General features: G+C 43.3%; 1 protein-coding gene across 6 annotated transcripts in view; it reads right to left on the reverse strand.

The window, feature by feature from the left end:
* MYLK (myosin light chain kinase) overlaps positions 1-20,678 on the reverse strand; it is a 337,690-nt gene that overhangs the window by 150,427 nt on the left and 166,585 nt on the right. For all 6 annotated transcript variants that reach the window (XM_049878336.1, XM_049878326.1, XM_049878354.1 and 3 more), the window contains one exon: positions 19,509-19,716. In XM_049878336.1, the coding sequence (XP_049734293.1) occupies positions 19,509-19,716 (208 nt within the window). The remainder of the gene's footprint in view (positions 1-19,508; positions 19,717-20,678) is intronic.

Here is a 20,678-nt window from a genome sequence, read left to right on the forward strand (position 1 = left end):
CACTTCAGGCTGATCTGTGGTGATCCAAGACCTCTCCCCAGAATGATGCAGCTGAGGGAGAGGGGATACATGTGCGCATCTCTCACCATGTCTACTCACGGGTGGCATCATCAACACTCAGGCTTCCACTCAAGGCCCAGCCAACACCAATAGGCTGAAGTGCAGCAGGAGAGATTACTGAAGATGAGCTACAGTGGTTCCAGCACCTCACTCAGAATCTGCAGTGTGCTGCACTGGGCACTGCCAGCCCTGGGGGAGGCATTGTGAGTCCTGGGTGAGATGCTGGCATGCAGGGTGCTAGTGACTGTGGGTGAGGCACTGCCAGTTCTGGGTGAGGTACTGTCAGCCCTGCTGTGCTGGGCACTGCAAATCCTGAGTGAGGTGCTGTCCACTGGGCAGGAAGCAGTTAATAGTAAGCCCAACAAGGCAGCTGAGGTCAGCTCCTCTTATCCAGCTGCTGCAGCTGGGCAGGGATAATTCATAATGTGACCAGGAAGTAATTATAAAGTAGTGGGTTTTCTTTCTTTTTTTTTTTTTTGAGGAATGGGGGTGAGGGAGGGGAATGGGGAAGCATTTTTGACATAGTGATTAGTCTAGAAGTTGTTCTCTCTTTGCCACAAGCTGGCAGGTTTATAAAACCCCACCCAAGTCAGGCATGGAAAAGGGTAGAAGTCATTCCCTGGTATTAACAGGCAGCTATTACGAGGAATCTGCAGGGAGTTTACTGGAAAGGGGTAAACCTCCCTAAACGCCAAGCTAGATCACATCAATATGAATGTATAGGTAGGAACATAGGAATGAAGCAGGAATATCATGGCTGAGCTACTTCTCTCGGCCATCCCTGGTTTAAAGTTTGACCAGAACCTTAGTGAAAAGGGATTAGTAATCAACACCAGTGTCACCTTTAAGTTGTGGCTCTATATGATTTGCAATCACTGGACATGAGTTTCTGTTTATCATAACTATTTCAAAAGCTGTGCACAGTTTTCATTCCACCATGTGAGTTCACTTCTTGTCATCCAATTCTCTGTTCAAGGTTAAAGAACTTCTAAGATGCTGAAAGGAAACACCTTGTGGAAGGACCCACATGGCATTCACAGTCAGGATTCGGGGGCCCTCAGACACCATATGAAGAAGTGCAAGCCATATGGTCCTACTGGAAAGTGTTTTAGCAATTAAGAACCATAAGCTCTAGAGATGCTCTGCTCTTTGACCAGTGCCTCCCTTTCTGTGACTCCACTCCAAGGAGATGATGTTAAAAACAGAAAAGGAAGTTTACAAAGCTGTTCACTTGATCTTATTTGTAATGGCAGAAATTGAAAACAACCTGTCACACAGTAGAAAGACTATAAATTGTTAAGTAAAATGTACAATTAGCCATCTGATTTTCTTCCTCCAGGTTGCCCATTTCACCTCACCCTCCTCCTCGGTTCCATCTTTGCATGCTGGCATCCCACAGAGTACCAGGCCTCTCCTCAGCTTGATTTACTCCCTCCTGCAGGTAACGTCTTTAAACACCAGCTATGCACTGATGGGAAACCCTAGTGGCATAGTGGTTTAGTGCTACAGCTGCAATCCACCTGGTGCTCCTTGGAAACTGTATGGGGCAGTTCTACTCTGTCCTATAGGGTCACTATGAGTTGGAACTGACAAGAAGACAATGGGTTTGGTTTGGTTTTGGTTTATGTGTTGATGGCCCCCGTCAATATCCTCACCAAGACTTCTTATTCTCTTATCAGAGACATCCAGTGCCCAGCAAACAGTAGATATTCAAATATTTGTTAAATAAATGGATTTTATGAAAAAAAAAAAGAGCAACATACAAAATCATTTACTCAATTTGCTCACAACTATGTAAAAATAAAAATGATCAAAACATGGGGAAAAGACTAGAAAAAAGACATTAATATGTTATTAATAATGATTGTTTTTGTGTGGTGGGACTCTGAGTAATTTTATTCAGCTGTATTTTCTAAAATTTCTATAAATACAAAAGGCTTACTTGTACAATGGTAGAGACAAAACAAAATATGGTCTAGGTCTTACAAACACACACACACAAGAAAGAGAGGAAGAAAAAAGAAAAAGATCCTGGTATCCAAAGAGGGAAGCCCTAGTGGCATAGTGGTTAAGAGCTCAGGCAGCTAACCAAAAGGCTGGCAGTTTGAATCCACCAGGTGTTCCTTGGAAACCCTACGGGGCAGTTCTACTCTTTCTTATAGGGATGCTATGAGTCGGAATTGACTTGATGGCAACGGGTTTGGGTTTTTTTTTGTTGTTGTTTTATATGACAACATTACCCACATTCCCAATGACTAACATTCCCATCTAAAAAATAATGTATGTCTTTAACCACTACACTTATAAATTCTACTGTATCACTCATACGAGTTCATCCTGGAGTAAAGATTTGATAAAAATTTGACTGATCATCTTCAAAACTCTTGGGAACTAAACAGTTTATTCCTTAAAAAACAAAACAAAAGCAAAAATATGGCATTTCCCCAAAACATAGCAAAAGAATGCTGCTTAGCGATTCTGCCATGTCAGGGTGAGAGCAGTTTATGGTTTGTTCAAAGGTAACACAGAAAGGCAGGGGTGGATTATACAATATCACATCATCTGTAGTGAAACTATTCACCATAGATTAGTAAGTAAGCACAACTAAGCCTGTGCTTACCTTGCTGGGTCAGCCGCCCCTGTCAGGGATGATAAATTTGAAAAGAGGGTTTGATTCTGTATGAAGGTGCTTTGGGGTTGGGAGAGAGACAGAGGCTGGCCATACCTAGAAGCAGAATCTTCGAGGGGGTGAAAAAATGTGAAGTTGTTTGCCACAGATGATCCGGTAAGCAAGGTAAGCACTGTGCTTACCTTGAATAATCTGAATAATCCGCCCCAGCATAAAGCAGTCAGCTAAAAATGGAACTGAGGGATGCTTATTTTAACGTGAGTTCACACCGGAGAGTTTACATCAAAACAAAAAAAGAATTTTGGCTAAAATTACAGGACTTATTTACAGGAAAAAATTTGAGGTTGCAAATTGTCAGATAAGGTCAAATGAATTTTGGGAAAGTATGAAAATGTGGCAGAACAGTAAGGCTATGTAGAAAAAATGTGGAAAGGGGAGTAAGGTAGAAATACCAAAAATAGAAGAGTAAAGAGAATGGGTGAAGAGAGGAGCAAGCTGGTGAAGAAAAGAAACGGCCAAGCCACCGAAGGTATTTTAAACAGTCTTCTTAAATTACTCAGGGACGAGTGAAAGAAAGTGCTGGCAAGTTTAGGAGGCAAAGTTTAATGGTGGAGAGGTTAAAAACAGGCCTAGCACTTTTTGTCAAAGGATATAAAAAGACTGAATTGAGACAGAATATGGCTCGAAAATTGAAGAATGCAATCAAGACTGTAAGGAGCTGAAGTGCTTTTGGCGATCTGTGGCGATATCATTTATCATCCAAACGGGGACTCTGGACAGCGAGAAGGACACGATAATAATTATGCCAGGATAACAGGAGTCCACACAGACTGTTTCAGGCAAACCAAGGAGCAGGCATCCTAACTGTAGCCAACTTCCAAGGGGATTTTGAGATTGCTTAAGATAGTGGTTCTCTACTCTATCAGAATGAATCCCCACTTTTTGTAACAGATATTTAGTAATGTCCCCTTTATCATCCTGAATGGAAATTTACTGGTAACTATCCATACGAATAATCTAAGAAAAGAAATTGTAAAACCCTAACTATAATATCAAGAAGAAATAAAAGGAAAGTGAATTATGATGATACTTCTTTCAATATGAAAATGTTGAGGCAAGATTATCTCAATATGTAAATATTCAGGTACATTAGAAGATACAATGAAATTGTCATAACGAATTTTGGATTTAAAAGCAAACAATCAAAAACTACACAGTACAAATAGTACAGGAAAGTGGAAGCACATATGTATATGGGTGTACAGATATTAGAACAAAAATCAGTGTTACGATAAAAAACAGAGCAGACATATATTTAAGAGAGGGAAGAAAATAACCTTAAGAGAAGTCAGCATAATCAACTGGTCTCGACCCACCTGGAGCAAAGGAGAATGAAGAGCCCCAAAGACGCAAGCTAATTATGAGCCCAAGAGACAGAAAAGGCCACATAAACCAGAAACTACATCGGCTTGAGACCAGAAGAGCTAGATGGTGCCCAGCTACAACCAGTGACTGCCCTGACAGGGAACACAACAGAGAATCCTGATGGAACAGAACAGTGGGATGCAGACCTCAAATTCCCATAAAAAGACCAGACTTAATGGTCTGAGACTGCAAGGACCCCAGAGGTCATGGTCCCCAGACCTTCTGTTAGCCCAAGACTGGAACCATTCCCAAAGCCAACTCTTCAGACAGGGATTGGACTGGACTATAAGGTAGAAAATGATACTGGTGAGGAGTGAGCTTTTTGGCTCAAGTAGACAACATGAGACTATGTTGGCAGCTTCTGTTGGAGGCAAGATGAGAAGGCAGAGGGGGACAGGAGCTGGTTGAATGGACATGGGGAATACAGGGTGGAGAGGAGGAGAGTGCTAATTAGGGGGAGAGCAACTAGGAGTACATAGCAAGGTGTATGTAAGTTTTTATATGAGAGAGTGACTGGATTTGTAAACTTTCACTTAAAGTACAATAAAAAAAAAAAGGAAGTCAGCGTAGCAAGACAAGTTACAGAGAAAGTTACAGACAAGATGAGAAAATAGAGGGGAAAAAGACCATATTTATAAGTGTGGTGTCAAAACAATTCTCTGTTTTATGACTTAGCATTAGGTAGTAGGAAGTAATCACAGAAAACTTGGCCTGTTTCTTCAAATCTCACCATAGCTTGAAATATACACTCAGTGCATGGTTTGTTCTAAGAAAGAGTAATAATACAAGAAGTTGTGTGTTAGAGTGAAAAACAGCAGCAACCCCAAAATACAGCAGTTCAATGAGTCATTTTTTACTCAAAATCTTCAAAAATACGCGAGATGGCAACAAAATCAAATGAGATGCCTACATTCCACGTATCTCCACTGATTTAACAATATGTGGCTCTAAATTTGTTAAGAGCCTCAAGTCTCCTCTGATCCAATTTTCAGAGCAAGAGTGCAGTCGTATTTTCATATATACGTAGAAATGCTATATTTCATTTACTAGAAAAAAATGTGTGCAGAGTAAATTTTCCAATAATTTTGATGCTATGACTTTATTCCTCTTAAGCTTCCCTGTCCATAAAAACCATCTTTTAAATTACTAGGCGCTTTTTTTTGGCAATTTTTTGAAAACCCTTCTTCACGTTATTGAAGACTAAGGAATTACCAGTCTGTATTTGTGGTGTGTCTGTGTTGGCAGGACATTGAACAGCCACAAGGAATGTGGAAAAATTCCCATTGTGCAGAACTGCCCTGAGCACTGCAGAATGCCCGGCCCCCCTGGTCCTTGCCCACTAAATGCCAATAGCTCCCCCAATCACTGGGAAACCAAACGGGCCCCCACAAATTTCCTAAGTGCCCTCTAGAGGGCGATACTGTCTTCAGTTAGAGCCACTGGCTTGAGGAACCCTCTGGAGAAATGCCCAGCACCATGGCTGCTGGTTAAATATTACACTTGATATTTAAGAAAAGAGGGAATGAAAAAAAGTAGAAACTAAAGGTCACCGAAATTGTTCAACGTGGATAACATTTTTGCAGGAATTTTGCGACTAGATGTCTTCTCTTCCTTCTCTGAAACATTTTGCCTTTCTCTTAAGGCTCAGGTTTTATTCTAGCTTTTATCATTCCTATCGCTGTACTTGTTGAAGCCTTATATGTAGCAGGGGCTGAGTCAGCATTTTGGTACAGATGAGGTCCCAAAGAGAGCCACACAGGGAGCTGACTGGACAGGCAACAAATGTTTACTGAGCTCCTATTGTCAGAGTCCTGGTGGTGTAGTGGTTAAGAGCTCGGCTCCTAACCAAAAGGTCAGCAGTTGGAACCTGCCAGCTGCTCCCTGGAAACCCTGTGGGGCAGTTCTACTCTGTCCTACACGACTGCTATGAGACAGAATCGACTCAACAGCAACAGGCCTAGGCACGGGGATCCTGGAGCTGATAGAAGAGACATGCCTTTGCCCTCATGGAGTTTACAGTTTAGTGGAAAAGAAAAACACTAAAAAAGAAAAGAAAGAAAATATTTATAATCTGAACACAAAAAATTTCAAGTGTATAAAGAACTACGAAGAGCTGAGTGCTTTGGGAGAGTACCTAACCTAGAGCACCTAAGGATGGTGAGGGAGGGCCTCCCTGACGAAGTGATGTTTAAGCTGAGGCCAGAAGGCAAAGAGGGGAGAGTGCACTCCAGGAAGAGAAGCAGCGTGCGCCAAAGCTTTAGTTACGAGCTTGGCACTCTGAAAGAACTGTAAAGGTCTGTGTGGCTGGAATTCAGCAAGTGGCAAGGGGTCTGGGGAAGCAGAGAAGAGCCAGATCACCAGGCAGGGCCTTGTTGAGGATTTTGAGTTTTAATTTAAAAGCAGTAGTAAATCACTGGAGGGTTTTAAGTGGGGGAGTGATAAAATCCAATCCAAATATTTTTCAAGGCTATTTTAAACAGCAATGTGGAGATTGGAGTTGATTGTGTAGTGGTTAGGAGTTCAGCTGCTGATCAAAAGGTCAGCAGTTCGAGTCCACCAGCTACTCCTTGGAAACCCTATGGGGCAGTTCTACTCTGTCCTATACATCGCTATGAGTTGGAATCAACTTGATGTCAATGTTTTTTTTTTAATATGGAGATCAGAGTGGAGCAAGTGAGGAATTGGGAAGATCAGTTGGAAACTTTGGCAACAGGTAAGAGGTGATGACAGCCAGGACTGGGATGGTGGCCATGGGGATGGAAAGACAGGGACAAATGAGTACTACTTAGGAGACGGCCAGCAGGTTGATGACTGACTGGTTGTAAGGGGAGGGAAAGAAGCAGGTGAAGCTGAAGTTGTCTGGCTGCCCTCCTTTCAAGGAGATGTGGGTTGTTATCTGCCATGATATTTCAGCTGTGTCACCCTGGGGGCAACCAAAGTCCCTACCATAAATGTGAATAGGCCCTTTGCCACGGGCTGCCTCTTGCTATAAACACAAGTGCTTTGTCTCATACAAACTGCTCATTCTGTAGTCTCTACCTATACAGGTAGCTGTGGAGTTCACTGATGGAATCCACTCTTGCTGGTGGGTCCGTGGACATATGTGGTACTCCTACTCCGTGATACTCCATATAAAGTACATCCCTCTACAGATGCTAGGGAAGTAATACCAGTGAGTCAAACAGATATTTTGGGAGTTCTGTTTGGGGGTTCCAGGAAACTGAATCACTAAAGAATTGATTATTGCTCAGGGGGTTGAAATAAAACATACTTCTTAGATGACAAACACTTCCCTGGTCATTCATGGATATGGTAGTCATATATGCCCTGCCCTATCAGTAATAAAATGGAGTGACATGCAGTTAATTGTTGGATGGAGGAATAGTCCAATAAATTGTTGCCAGTAACCTCTCAATTGTCTCAAATAAGTACTCTGAAGAGAAATTTAGATGCTCTACAGAGAAAAAATAACCTCATTCAGGTGAAGAGGGGAGAGGGCATTCTAGGAAGAGAAGCAACACACACCAAAGCTTTGGTTCAGAAAGACTTCAGAGTCTTCTTTTAGAGGCTGAAGACTCCCAGGCATCACAGCTTCCCATCACACTCTCTACTGTGACTCCACAAACAGCACCAAGCTAAGCAGCAGGTATTCCCTTTAGTACTTAAGTCACAGAGGCTGATTTTCCATCAATTTCTCAAAAGAAAACAGAAGATGTGTATCGGATTTGCCCCCCCGACCCCAAGTCTGGTACAGTGTGAGTCACTTGGCTGCTGTTGTCAGTCTAGGTGTCAGATCAGAAGCTACTCGATGGGCAAGTACAGTGTATGGGAAGGTGATTTCAAGCCTGGATCTGGAGAAAGTCATTGCTCTAATAAGCAACCCATTTTTGTTGGGGATCATGCAAAATGATATTGCATCAGAGACAAATGAAACACATGAAAACACTGTGATTGGAATATCTGTAAGAAATCCACGGGTTCGGAAAAATAAAAGGAAGCTTACAAAGATCCAGGAGGCACAGGTACCCACACAGTGTGTAGCTGTGGCTAAGGGGGAGCAGTGCTTTGGGATGGCTGCATGCAGTATAAAAATAGAAAAGGAACGATTAATGGGCAGAATCCCATCTGCTCATTCTCTGGAATGGATACAACTCTAAAAACTGCCTGGTCTCACGCTCCAGACCTCCTACAGTCTCTTCCCAATCTGTCCTTCCAGATTTACTTCCTACTACCGTCTGATTGAAGGAGCTCTGGTAGCGAAGTGGTTAGGCATTCAGCTGCTAACCCAAATGTTGGTGGTTCCAACCCACCAGCCACTCTGTGGGAGAAAGTTGTGGCAGTATGCCATGTGTAAAGATTTACAGTCCTGGAAACCCTATGGGGCAGCTCTACTCTGTCCTATAGGGTAACTATGAGTCAGAATTGACTCAACGGCAATGGGTTTGGGTTTGGCACCCTCTGGTTCTACCAGTCTCCTTGGCCCTGAGCTCATTCCCTCTACCCCTGCTTACCTCTCTCCACTTCTCTCCCATCCCCATCATCCGAATCACAATCTGTCTGTCCAAATCCTACTGTTACTTCCAGGACTAGCTCAAGTGCTCAAGTCCCTCTTCCTTTAAGAAGATATCCCAGACCATTTCAGGCTCCAGAGATCTCATTCTCTTTGGAACTTACAGAGCCAATGTGCCAATTATTTGGCAAACAATCACATGCTGATTTGTGACTGGGGTTGTGCTTTTATTTAGCTCTTAATGTGTCCACGTCTTAGCTGAGCAATCAGGCTCTTGCAGGAAGATGTGACAAAGTATTTCGTCTCTCACCCAGCACCATACAAACTTAGTAAACATGTCATGATGTTGAATCTTAATTATAATATAATAATGAAAAACAAGGTCTAGAAAGTCTGTCTCTCTCTCTTTTTTTTTTTTTTTTTGCTTTAAAGAGCTTTTTTTTTTGTACTTTAGATGAAGGTTTACAGAGCAAACTAGTTTCTCATTAAATAATTAATCACATACTGTTTTAAGACATTGGTTGTGAACTCCATAACATGTCAACACCCTCCCCTTCTCGACTTTGGGTTCCCTGTTGTCAGTTTTCCTGTCCCCTCTTGCCTTTTCATCCTTACCCCTGGGCTTGTGTGCCCATTTAGTCTCGTTTTATTTTATGGGCCTGTCTAATCTTTGGCTGAAGGGTGAACCTCAGGAGTGACTTCATTACTGGAGCTAAAAGTGTTTCTGGGGTCCATACCCTTGGGGTTTCTTCAGTCTCTGTCAGACCAGCAAGTCTGATCTTTTTGTGTCCGTGTGAGTTAGGATTTTGTCCTACATTTTCCTCCAACTCTGTCCGGGACCCTCTATTGTGATCCCTGTCACAGCAGTCAGTAGTGGTAGATGGGCACCGTCTAGTTGTGCTGGACTCAGTCTTCTGGAGGCTGTGGTAGTTGTGGTCCTTTAGTCCTGTAGACTAATCTTTCCCTTGTGTCTTTGGTCTTCTTCATTCTCCCTTGCTCCCGGCAGGGTGAGACCAGTGGAGAATCTTGATGGCCACTGACAAGGTTTTAAGACCCCAGACACTACTCACCAAAGTAGAATGTAGAACATTTTCTTTATAAACTATGTTATGTCTTTGAGCTAGATATTCCCCAAGACCATGGTCCCCACAGCCCTCAGCCCGTAATTCGGCTCCTCAGAGAGTTTGGTTGTGTCTATGGAGCTTCCATGACCTTGCCTCGGACAAGTTGTGCTGGTTTCCCCAGTACTGTGTACTGTATCACCCTTCACCAAAGTTATCACGTATCTATTGTCTATTTAGTGTTTGTCCAACCCCACCCCTAGAAAGTCTGTTTCTTAAAGACAATGATCAAGTCTTATTGCTCTTCATAACCCCAGCACAATGTTAGCACATTCAATAAAATTTTCTGAGTAAAGAAGAAAGTAGAACTATGAGCAACTGGGCAAAGCACAAATCCATAAAGGGCCAGGGGTGGAGATGAGAGAAGAGGGTGGGGGAGTAAGAGATGGCAAGAAAAAAAGGCAGCATTGAAGGTCAAAATCAAAATGGGTCAGGAGGGCATATCAGTGTGTATTCTAAAGGGAAAAAAATGCAAAGACAAACTGGAAAGTGAAAATAAAGGAGGGTAAGGGAGTCCAGGAGTCCTGGTGGTGCAGCAGTTAAGAGCTCAGGCTGCGAATTGAAAGGATCAGCAGTTTGAATCCACCAGTCACTCCTTTGAAACTCTATGGGGCAGTTCTACTCTGTTCTATATAGTTGCTATGAGTCGGAATTGACTCAATGGCACACAACAACAACAACAACAACAAAGGCAGTCCAGGTTAAAGGAGATTCGGACGTCATATTCCAAGAAAATACTTTGTCATCTAAATCTTGTGTGGACCAAGGAAGTAAGGCTTCTGCCAAAGCAGTCTTGACACACAACCATTTAACACAGTAAAGAGACTAGTGGGACAAGAATGATAATTTTTATCTCTACCACATTTATATTGTCAACATTGATGAGGCAGCAAAGAACAAAAACTCAGAGACTTCTAAGTTTCTGCCTGGTGTAAAAAAAAAAAAAAAAAGAGCACATGCCTCTGTTATGGATTGAATTATGTCCCCCAGAAATATGTGTTGTAAATTCTAACCTCTGTGCCTGTGGTTATAATCCCATCCAGGAACGAGTTGTCTTTGCTATGTTAATGAGGCAGGATTACTACAGGGTGTGTCCTGAGTCAATTTCTTCTGAGATATAAAAGAGATTAAAACAAGCAAAAAGCAGAGATGGGGGAAGAAAGATGCCAAACCACTTGAAGATCACCCAGAAGCAGAAGATCAAAGAGACAAGGACCTTCCTCTAAAGCCAACAGAGAGACAAAGCCTCCGCCTCGAGCTGGCACCCCAAATTCGGACTTCTAGCCTTCTAAAGTGTGAGTGAATAAATCTGTTTGTTAAAGCCATCCACTTGTGGTATTTCTGTTACAGCAGCATTAGATGACTAAGACAGCCCCTATACAAAGAGGTCATTAGGGAGTTTTATAGACTAAAAAGAGTTTATAAGAACCATAAATGGGAAATATAATTAATTAAGAAAGGTAGGAAAGTTAGGTGAAGAAAGACAGCACAAGTGAAATCGGAGAACTAAGTAACAAAAGGGGAACCCTCAGACATTTTGGAGGAACCCAATAATTTAATATACTCAGCCAATACAGAGAGACATGAAGTTAAACGCGTAATGTTACCAATCCAACCCAATGAGAAGATAAAAGGAATCTGAGAAATCTGTCCCTGAAAAAGGACCGTGGCAAAAAAGATGGCACAGGAGCATCTCCTACAAATGCGAAGTCAACCAAAAGCATTGGCATCAGTGGTGCCATTACAGCTGGACTAGGTGGTCACTCTCCTCCCTTAAATCCCATTGACATGGGGTCACTCCCCCTTCCCTTGGCACATTCTAGGTAGCATGCTGGCTGAGCCCTCTCTGCCATATATGGTCAGGGAGCCTTGTTTTTCATGACAGCTAGTTTCATGGGAGTCTAGAGGGCAGTTCTGAAGGGTAGCTGGGGGTAGGGGAAGGTACGGTTGGGGAAGAGATGAGCTGGAAGAAGAGAGTCAGGCAGGACAGCTTGAACTCAGAACCGGTATGTTAGTCTCTTACTGCTGTGTTAACAAATTTCCACTAACTTACTGGCTAAAAACAGCACAGAAGTCTGAAATGGGTATCACCTGGATAAAGTCAAGGTATTGGCAGGGCTGCGTGCCTTCTGGAGCCTCTAGGGGACAATCTATTTCCTTGCTTTTTCCAGCTTCTAGGGGCTGTCCACATTCCTTGGCTGCCAGCAATTGCATCACTCTAACCTCTCCATCCATCCTGTCATCTCCTTCTCTGATCCTGACTCACCCGTCTCCCTCATATGCGGACCTGTCTGATTACATTGGGCCCAGCCTGATAATCCAGAATAATAATCTAGAATAATCTCCCCATATCAAAATGCTTAATTTAATAATATCTGCAAAGCCCCTTTTGCCATACAAGGTAACACATTCCCAGGTTTGGGAGATCAGGACGTGACATCTTTGGAGGGCTATATTCTGCCCACCACATCCGGTTTTCAACAGGGGCAACTAAAGGATAAAGTGAAGACCTATGGCTCGGGCATTCTACAGAGCCAAGGGTATAAGGAAGAAGGAGCAGAAGAAAATCGGTATCTTTCTGGGACAATGGAATAAAAGTCACACAAGTGAGGTGGCATCAAGGGTGAGCAACTTTCTATCATATATTTCGATGCGTTGTTAAAAGATCCAGCACAGTGATCCCTCTGGTTTGGATCTGGGGAATGCTTTCTACATGGAAGCTATTGTTTCTCAGTCAGTTTCCAGGAAATAGATGTTTCAGGAAAGGAAACCAACAGCCATCCCCTCCACTTCAGTCAAATTATTTGCATCAATCAAATCATGTCATTTTCCTCCTTGACACCCTCCAATGACTCTCCCTCACCATGATCTGGAGCCTCTATGTGGTCCTTCCCCTGCCCACCTTTCCAAGCTTATCTCTATTCTGCTCCGGCCCCACCCTTCCTCAGTCTGGTCAGGCCCCACCAACTTTCTTCCTGCCTCTCATTTCCACCCCAGGGCCGATGATGATTTTAAAATACATCTACAAAAAATACCTTCTACTCCTTGGGGAGATAAGAGAGCAGAGGGGGTCAGAAGCTGGCCGAATGGACATGAAAATAGAGAGTGGAGGGGGAAGGAGTGTGCTGTCTCATTAGGGGAAGAACAATTAGGAGTATATAACCAGAAAACCCATATATAGCAAGGCGTATATAAATTTTTGTATGAGAGACTGACTTGGTTTGTAAACTTTCACTTAAAGCACAATAAAAAAAAAAAAAAAATACCTTCTACTCCTGGTCTGGGGTCTTCATTTCTGGTCCTGGGAGCAGACATGGACAACATGTAGGGCAAGCCAGAGTGATGAAGAGTTAATGCTTCAGAAAGATGCCTTTGACTAATGACAGACAGGAAAATGGTGGAGAAACACCCCAGCTCCCTGTCCTTAAGTCAACTCTGAGGTGCGCATACTACACTGTCTCCCAGAGTTCCCCAGCTGGACTGAGCTCTGGTTGCCCACAGCAGTAACTTGCTTGGTAACATCCCCTTTATCAGCTCCTTTCCCTATCTCACTTCCCCACTCCAGCATTTCCTAGAATTGCCTCCAAATAGACCACTTGAACTGGGAAAAAAAATATATATATCCACAATTATTTGACACTCCTAATTTCCATACTCTTGAATGTAGGCTACAAATCATTGTAGTATCTGAGATCTACCCCCCACTGGGGTATTATCACCCCTGTTGAGAATGCAGGTTTGAGGGGAAGCCAGCCACCACGAACACAAACAGCCTGTGGAGATGCCTAAGTGGAGAGAAGCTGAGGCCTCCCACCGAGAACTGGAGCTCCAACATGCCAGTCATGTGAATGAGCACTTTGGAAGCTAATCTTCCAGCCCTAAGGAAGCAATCAAGAGAACTGTATTCATCAGTTTTCATCGGTTGCGGTCAATTCAAACTCAGAGCAACCCTATAGGACAGAGTAGAACTGTTCCATAGAGTTTCCAAGGAGTGGCTGATGGATTTGAACTGCCAACCTTTTGGTTAGCAGCCGAGCTCTTAACCACTACGCCACCAGGGCAGCCCTGGTCAATATCTTGACTGCAACCTCAAAAGAGACCCAGGACTTGAACTGCCCAGCTATGTTGCTCCCAAATTCCTAACCCATAGGAACTATGAGGATAATAAATGTTTGTTGTTTTAAGCCACTAAGTTTTGGTGTAACTTGTCACACAGCAATAGATGACGAATACAGGGTCTCTGCGCTTGCTGTCACCTGTTCTAGGATGTTTTTCACCCAGAGGTTTGCATGGTTCCCTGTCCATTTCCTTCAGTCTCTGCATAATCGTTACCTCAGAGACTTTTTCCCTGACCTGAGTCTCACCCAGTCCCCTTACCTGGGTTATTTTTTTTGCTAGCACTTAATCCCACTACCAGTGTTATACTGTTACTTATTTCTAGCCTTTCTCTCTCAGTGGAAAGTGAACCCCATTAGGGCAGGGATTCTGTCTGAATAGTTCCCTGCTCTGTCTCCAGACCCTCACACAGCGTCTGGTACAGCAGACAGACGAGCAGTGAGTGAAGCTGTGGAGGGACAGTCTGCTCATCACTCATTCTAGGATGATGAGCATGTCTTTGCTTTTTGACAGGGAGAGACAAAAGCGGATGGCCTCAGAACCTATCACCACGGGGGGAGGAAGTTGGGAAAAGAACCCCACAGGAATGGAGATGGAAAAGAAGGAGTTTGCATGAAGGATAAAAACCAAATCAAACTCGTTGCCATCAAGTTGATTCCGACTCACAGCAACCCTATAGGATAGGAAAGAACTGCCCCATAGGTTTTTCAAGGAGCAGCTGGTGGATTCAATAGCCGACATTTTGGTTGGCAGCCGGAGCTCTTAACCACTGTACTACCAGGGATCCTACAGGAAGGATGGGGCACCTACTAGGAAAGAAAGACTGGATGTCAGAAAGAAGGGAGGAAAACTGTTTTTGCCCTCCTATTGTTTATTTTGGAAACCCTGGTGGTGTAGTGGTTAAGAGCTTGGCTGCTAACCAAAAGGTCGGCAGTTCGAATCCACCAGGTGCTCCTTGGAAACTCTACAGGGCAGTTCTGCTCTGTCCTATAGGGTTGTTATGAGTCGGAATCAACTCGACGGCAGTGGGTTTGGTGTTTGGTTTTTATCATTTATTTCAAAGAAAACTCTACAAGGGGCGAAAGCCTCTGGCCGAATTTATTTCCCAGAGAACAATGTTTTTTTTTTTAATTGTTCATTACACTCTTATACAGAGTTGTTAATGAACCGGAATTTATTTTTCAGAGGTGAAAATAAACTTTATTCACTTCCTCTGAAACTACTGTTCTTTCAACTCTTCTTCCCCTGGAATAATCCTATATTTCTTGACATCACCTTTAAAGTTCTGCTCACTGCCCAGTGCACTGATGTGCCAATCATGGCTACTGTAACTGTGCAATTTATTATCCAAACTGGGGCTCTCTTGAAAGTGAAAGGAGTTCCTGTTTATAATTACCTTGGCATAAACTGGGACAATGGTCACCCTGGTGGCACTTGCTGTGATCATGGGCCTATAGAAGGGGCAGCCATTTGGCAGGTATGTTTTATGCTCACTATCCCGCCCCATACCCCTGCAGATGGGACCAGTGGTGGCACCTGTCCTAGGATGACCAATCCAAGTCTTGCCTGTGACATGGAATAAGGGAGGAATACAAGCTAGCTATGATTATATTATTTTATACCTGGCCAGGGAAAGGTGTACCTGCACGCATGGCTGTCCTGATGGAAGAACTGTATCCTCAGTGTTTCTGAGCCTGAATTGTAACCTGTTACTCCCCTAATAGCCCCCCTAATCATAAGTATGGTCTGTGAGTTCTGTGTGGCCATAGCAGTGAATTATTGAACCCAGCAGAGAAACAGAGAGTGCCATGGGAGGGATGGTTGGTGTCAGAGTTGGTAAAGATAGTGGAGAGAAAGGAGCCATGCCTGACCTCTGCCTCATAGGAATCAGCCCTGGGCTGTTGATCTTGATTCTACTCCTTGATGAAGTTAGAGGAGGTCAGACACCACCCCATGCCGTTTTTACAGGTAGCCACTAGCCCCAAACCTCTTTAAAGTGTTGAAAAGCAAAGATGTCACCTTGAAGACTAAGGTACACCTGACCCTAACCATGGTATTTTCAATTGCATCATATGCATGTGAAAGCTGGACAGTGAATAAGGAAGACCGAAGAAGAATTGATGCCTTTGAATGGTGGTGTTGGCGAAGAATACTGAATATACCATGGACTGCCAAAAGAACGAACAAATCTGTCTTGGAAGAAGTACACCCAGAATGCTCCTTAGAAGCAAGGATAGGAAAACTGCATCTTACATACTTTGGCCATATTGTCAGGAAGGATCAGTCTCTGGAGAAGGACATCACACTTGGCAAAGTACAGGGTCAACGGAAAAGAGGAAGACCCTCAATGAGGTGGATTGACACAGTGGCTACAACAATGGGCTCAAGCATAACAACGATCGTAAGGATGGCACAGGACCGGGCAGTGTTTCGTTCTGTTGTGCATGGGGTCGCTATGAGTCGGAACCGACTTGATGGCATCTAACAACCACCACAACTATCCCCATATGATTACCGAGCACTTGAAACATGGATAGTCTGAATTGGGATGTGCTGTAAGTGTGAAATAAACCCCACAGGTTGAAGGTTTAGTAAGAAAAAGAATTCACGATATCTCATTAATAATTTTTATACTGATTATATGTTGAAATAATATTTTGGATATACTAGGTTAAATAAAATATTTTATTAGAATTAATTTCATCTATTTCTTTTTTTATGTGGCTACAAGAAAATTTAAGATGGTGTGTGGCTAGAGAACTGGCCTGTGGCCCCTCCCTAGAGAAGAAGCTCCCTGAGGCAGCACTGTGTCTTTTCCTTGCTCTGTACCAAGCCTCAGTGACCAGCCCTCTGCTGGTGGCTGTCAGAGCTGGTGTCACAGGACCTTTCCAGGGGTTCACACCAGGGTTGCTTCCCTTTTTCCAAGGTCCTGACAACTGTAAGATTTTGTTGTTAAGGTGCTTGTTCTCCTGGGATATATTGCATGTTTCTTGCCCTGATTACCAAATTGAAAGGCAGATGAGGAAGCTGTCTCCTCTGCTATACACACAAGGATTACTGTCACCCCTTGCCTTCTGTAAGCAGGTCTAAGGATGTTAATAGCAAATTCAAATACTTACAAGGCTACCGTTCATTGGGTGTCTACTATTTGCAAGTGCTACACTTATCCTTACATCACGCTGTTGGAGCAGCTATTAGTTCCAGTTTACAGAAAAGGAAATAAGGCCCAGAAAGGTTCATTTCTTCATAGTTAGAAGTTAGTAGAGCTAAAATTCAATCCAGGACCATTTGACTTTCTTTTTATTACACAACACTACTTTCAGACTTGACCACTAAGAGGTTAAAAGGCTTCACATGGGCATTATTCTCTTAATTACAGGCCTCTGCTCTTTCCAGGTAAAAATCATAGCACTGAGAGCTGGGGAGAAGGCAGGTGGGCTGCTACATTCCCTTTGAAGAAGCATGGGCTGGGGTGGTACAGACAACAACTTATACATGGCAGAGGGTACAGGAGCAGAGTGGATCCTTCCAGGCCTTTCGTCTATGGGATAGCCCCAAACCACACATCAGCTGAAAGTTGCCTTTGATGCAGAAGTAGAATGTATACAGGGCCCACTCACATTTAAACAGGCTGCAGCCTTCTGGCCACTCTCTGTATCCCAGGGTTAGAAGGCATGAAGTATCTTATAGGATCTGGGACTGAATGTCCTCAAATGAACCCCAAAGGGAGGGGCAGGATCAAGAGCCTTGCCTTCTCTGGTTCTTTTATAGCTCTCCTGTCTTCTTTCCTTTTCCCTGCCTTGAGTACTATGACCTACTAAATACTTCCCTGCTTGGCTGAGACATCAGAACTAACTTCTTGAAATAATGGGAAAAGAACAAAAGGTTTTCCTATCATCTGGGTTTTATATACCTTCCCCTGCATTCCCTAACCCATTTCAGTCTTCCCTGAACGTGGATCACAGGAAACAAGGGCTAACTCAGGCTGTAGAGACCACCGAGTTCAAACCCTTTATGCTGTAGAAACAGAGGTCCAGAGATTTAAAGTCACACATCTGGTTGGCAAATGTTGGCACCAGAACCTCAGTCCCCTGACTCTTACCACTTCCCCAGCTCCAACAGAAAATTAGAAAAGGGGATAGAGTGATTCATATTTGCAGGATTCAACTCAAAGTTGGGGCACTAAAAAACGGATGATATAGGGGAATACAAGGCACGAGGATGGCAGAGGTGAGGTCCATCCCCAGCCTCTGACCAGGGGCCACTTTCCATCCAGAACACCCTAGCCCACAGGCACTGAAGGTCATTAAAATGAGTGAGTCACTCTTAAAGAATTTCGGGAAAGCAGCCAAACTATGCATGCTCTGCCCTTCCATGGATGTGGAGAAACAGGAAAAACAGTGCCTGCTGGCCAGGTGTACCTTGCCCCCTTCTGGAACCCTCCCTGACTACCTCAATCTTTCATCCACTGTCCCTCACACATGGTGTTCCCTGAAAACCAGGTTGGGAGGATTGTCTTCTGAGACAGAAAGTGAATCTGATCCCCTGGTTTACAAGCTCTTAGCAGAACTTAGAAGGTTTGAGGGAACCTTGTCACTTCTGAGGGACTGACAGACCCCCATGTTCTTTTAGACATTAGGCTTTTAAGTATCTGCTAGTGGTCTCAACTAGAAATGTTCTCACCATGGAGAAGCTTCTTCAGGCAAGAGAATATACTAGTAGCAAAATAAATAGTTTTACTTATGGCTAAATATTTCACCTGGAAGTTTTAAAGTTAATAAGATTAAAAAAAAAAATACAGGGTGGGGGGGCGAGGGGGAGACAAAATGACTAACCAGTGTTAACACAATGCCATGTTTATCTTCTATATATTTTCCTAAGTTTTCCAATTTTTTTTAATAATGGGCATGTGTCACTTTATAATGATGATAATGATAAACACTGTTCATTCATTCCCCAAATGTGTCAGTATGTACCATCTAGATGCTTGTGATAGGGCAAGGAACAAGGCAAAGTCCCTCTCCTCCTAGGGCTTCCAATTAGTGGTAGATGGTGGAGGAGATAATATAATGTGAGGCAGTAATAAATTCTAGAAGAAAATTAGTACTAGAGTGGGAAGAGAGAATCGAGGGTCATGGGAATGGGGTGGTCAGAAAAGACTTCTCTAAGGAGAGAAGTTGAGCAGAGACCTGAAGGAAGTGATAAGCCAAGTCGGGTGAAGATCTGGGGAAAGAGGTCTTCCTTTAGACAGAGGGAATGGAGAGGGTGAAGGCCTTGAGGCCTTGCTCGAGAAAGAGTAGAAGGCCAGCTTGACTATAGGTTGAGAAATGGTAGGGGCCAAATCCCACAAGGCTTTGTAAGGCCATCATAAGGAGTTGAGTTTGAGTCTAAGTGTGAGAAGAAGCCATGGGAAGGCCTGAGCAGGAAAGTGAGGTTTCATAGTTTGACAAAGATTTTTTCCTGGGATGCCTCTCTTGTTCGCAGGAAATACACCTCTCCCATTAGATTGGAGTGTGCTGAGTTCAGGACTGGGGTATGCTTTCTCCGGTAAGTTCCTCCATCCCTCAAGAAAGGGCTGAAAGCAGGAGTAGCTGGACTTGGGGGAACCAAGCTCATCTTTCACAGGATTCTAGCCTCTGGTACTCACCTTCTACTGTCAACTCCACTGTCACCTGACGGGAACCACTACCATTGATGGCTTCACAGGTATACTTTCCTTTGTCCTCCTCACAGACAGTGTGGATCACAAGGCTGAAAGTCCCTCGGATACTACACTCTAGCAGGAAGCGGCCCCCACTGGTAATGGGTTGCCCATTTCTGTACCACTTCACCTGGGGTTCAGGGTAACCACGGACCTTGAAGGAAAAGAAGAAAGGGTGAGAGTTTATATTTAATGAGTACTTATTATTATTTTTTTTACCCTGTGCCAGGTATTGTCCTGAGTGTTTTACATGTGTTAATCCATTTGATCCTCATAACAACCCCTGAAGTAGATACTACACTTATTTCCGTTTTACAGATGAGGAAATTGAGATGCAGAAAGTACTGATAAATTTCCCAAGGTCTTGAAAGTATCAGAGTCAAGCATCCTGGTCTCAGAGCCCACTACACCAGTGACTTTCAAGAACGGCTGCACATTAGAATTACCAGGGGAGCTTTTAAAAAAAGTACTAGTGCCCAGGCCCAACCAGAGAATTACCATATTTTATGAAAATAACGCATGCTTTATATGTTTTTGCCAACTGTGAACCCCCCCTTGGGCATTATTTTCCTACTTGTGCTATGCACATTATATGTGTGGGAGTGTTATTTATGTGGGTCCATTAGTTGCAAAAAAAAATACATAAATCAGAACCTCTGCGGGTGGGGACCAGGAAAGGGGATTCTAGACCAGGGCTTCTTACTTTAACATGCACATAAATCACTTGAAATCCTGTGAAAATGCAGATTCTGATCCTATAGCTCCGGGGTGGGGCCTGAGATGCTGCAGTTTAGACAAGCTCCCAGAAGATGCTGATGCTGCTGGTACTGGGAACTCACTTTACATAGTAACGTTCTAGAATTATGCTGTCCAATATGGTAGCCACTAACGACACACGGAGACTGAGCACTTGAAACGTGGCTAGTCCTAACTGAGTTATGCTGTAAGTGTAAATTACACACTGGGCTTCAAAGACTTAGTGTGAAAAAAAGAATGTAAAATACCTCAATAATTTAAAAATTGATTATATGCAAAAAACATAACATTTTTGATATGTTGGGTTAAATAAAATATAGTTCATATTAAATTTAATTTTACTAGTTTCTTATTGCCTTT

This window comes from Elephas maximus, chromosome 1, assembly GCF_024166365.1.
Source record: "Elephas maximus indicus isolate mEleMax1 chromosome 1, mEleMax1 primary haplotype, whole genome shotgun sequence".
In the NCBI taxonomy this organism is placed as follows: Eukaryota; Metazoa; Chordata; class Mammalia; order Proboscidea; family Elephantidae; genus Elephas; species Elephas maximus.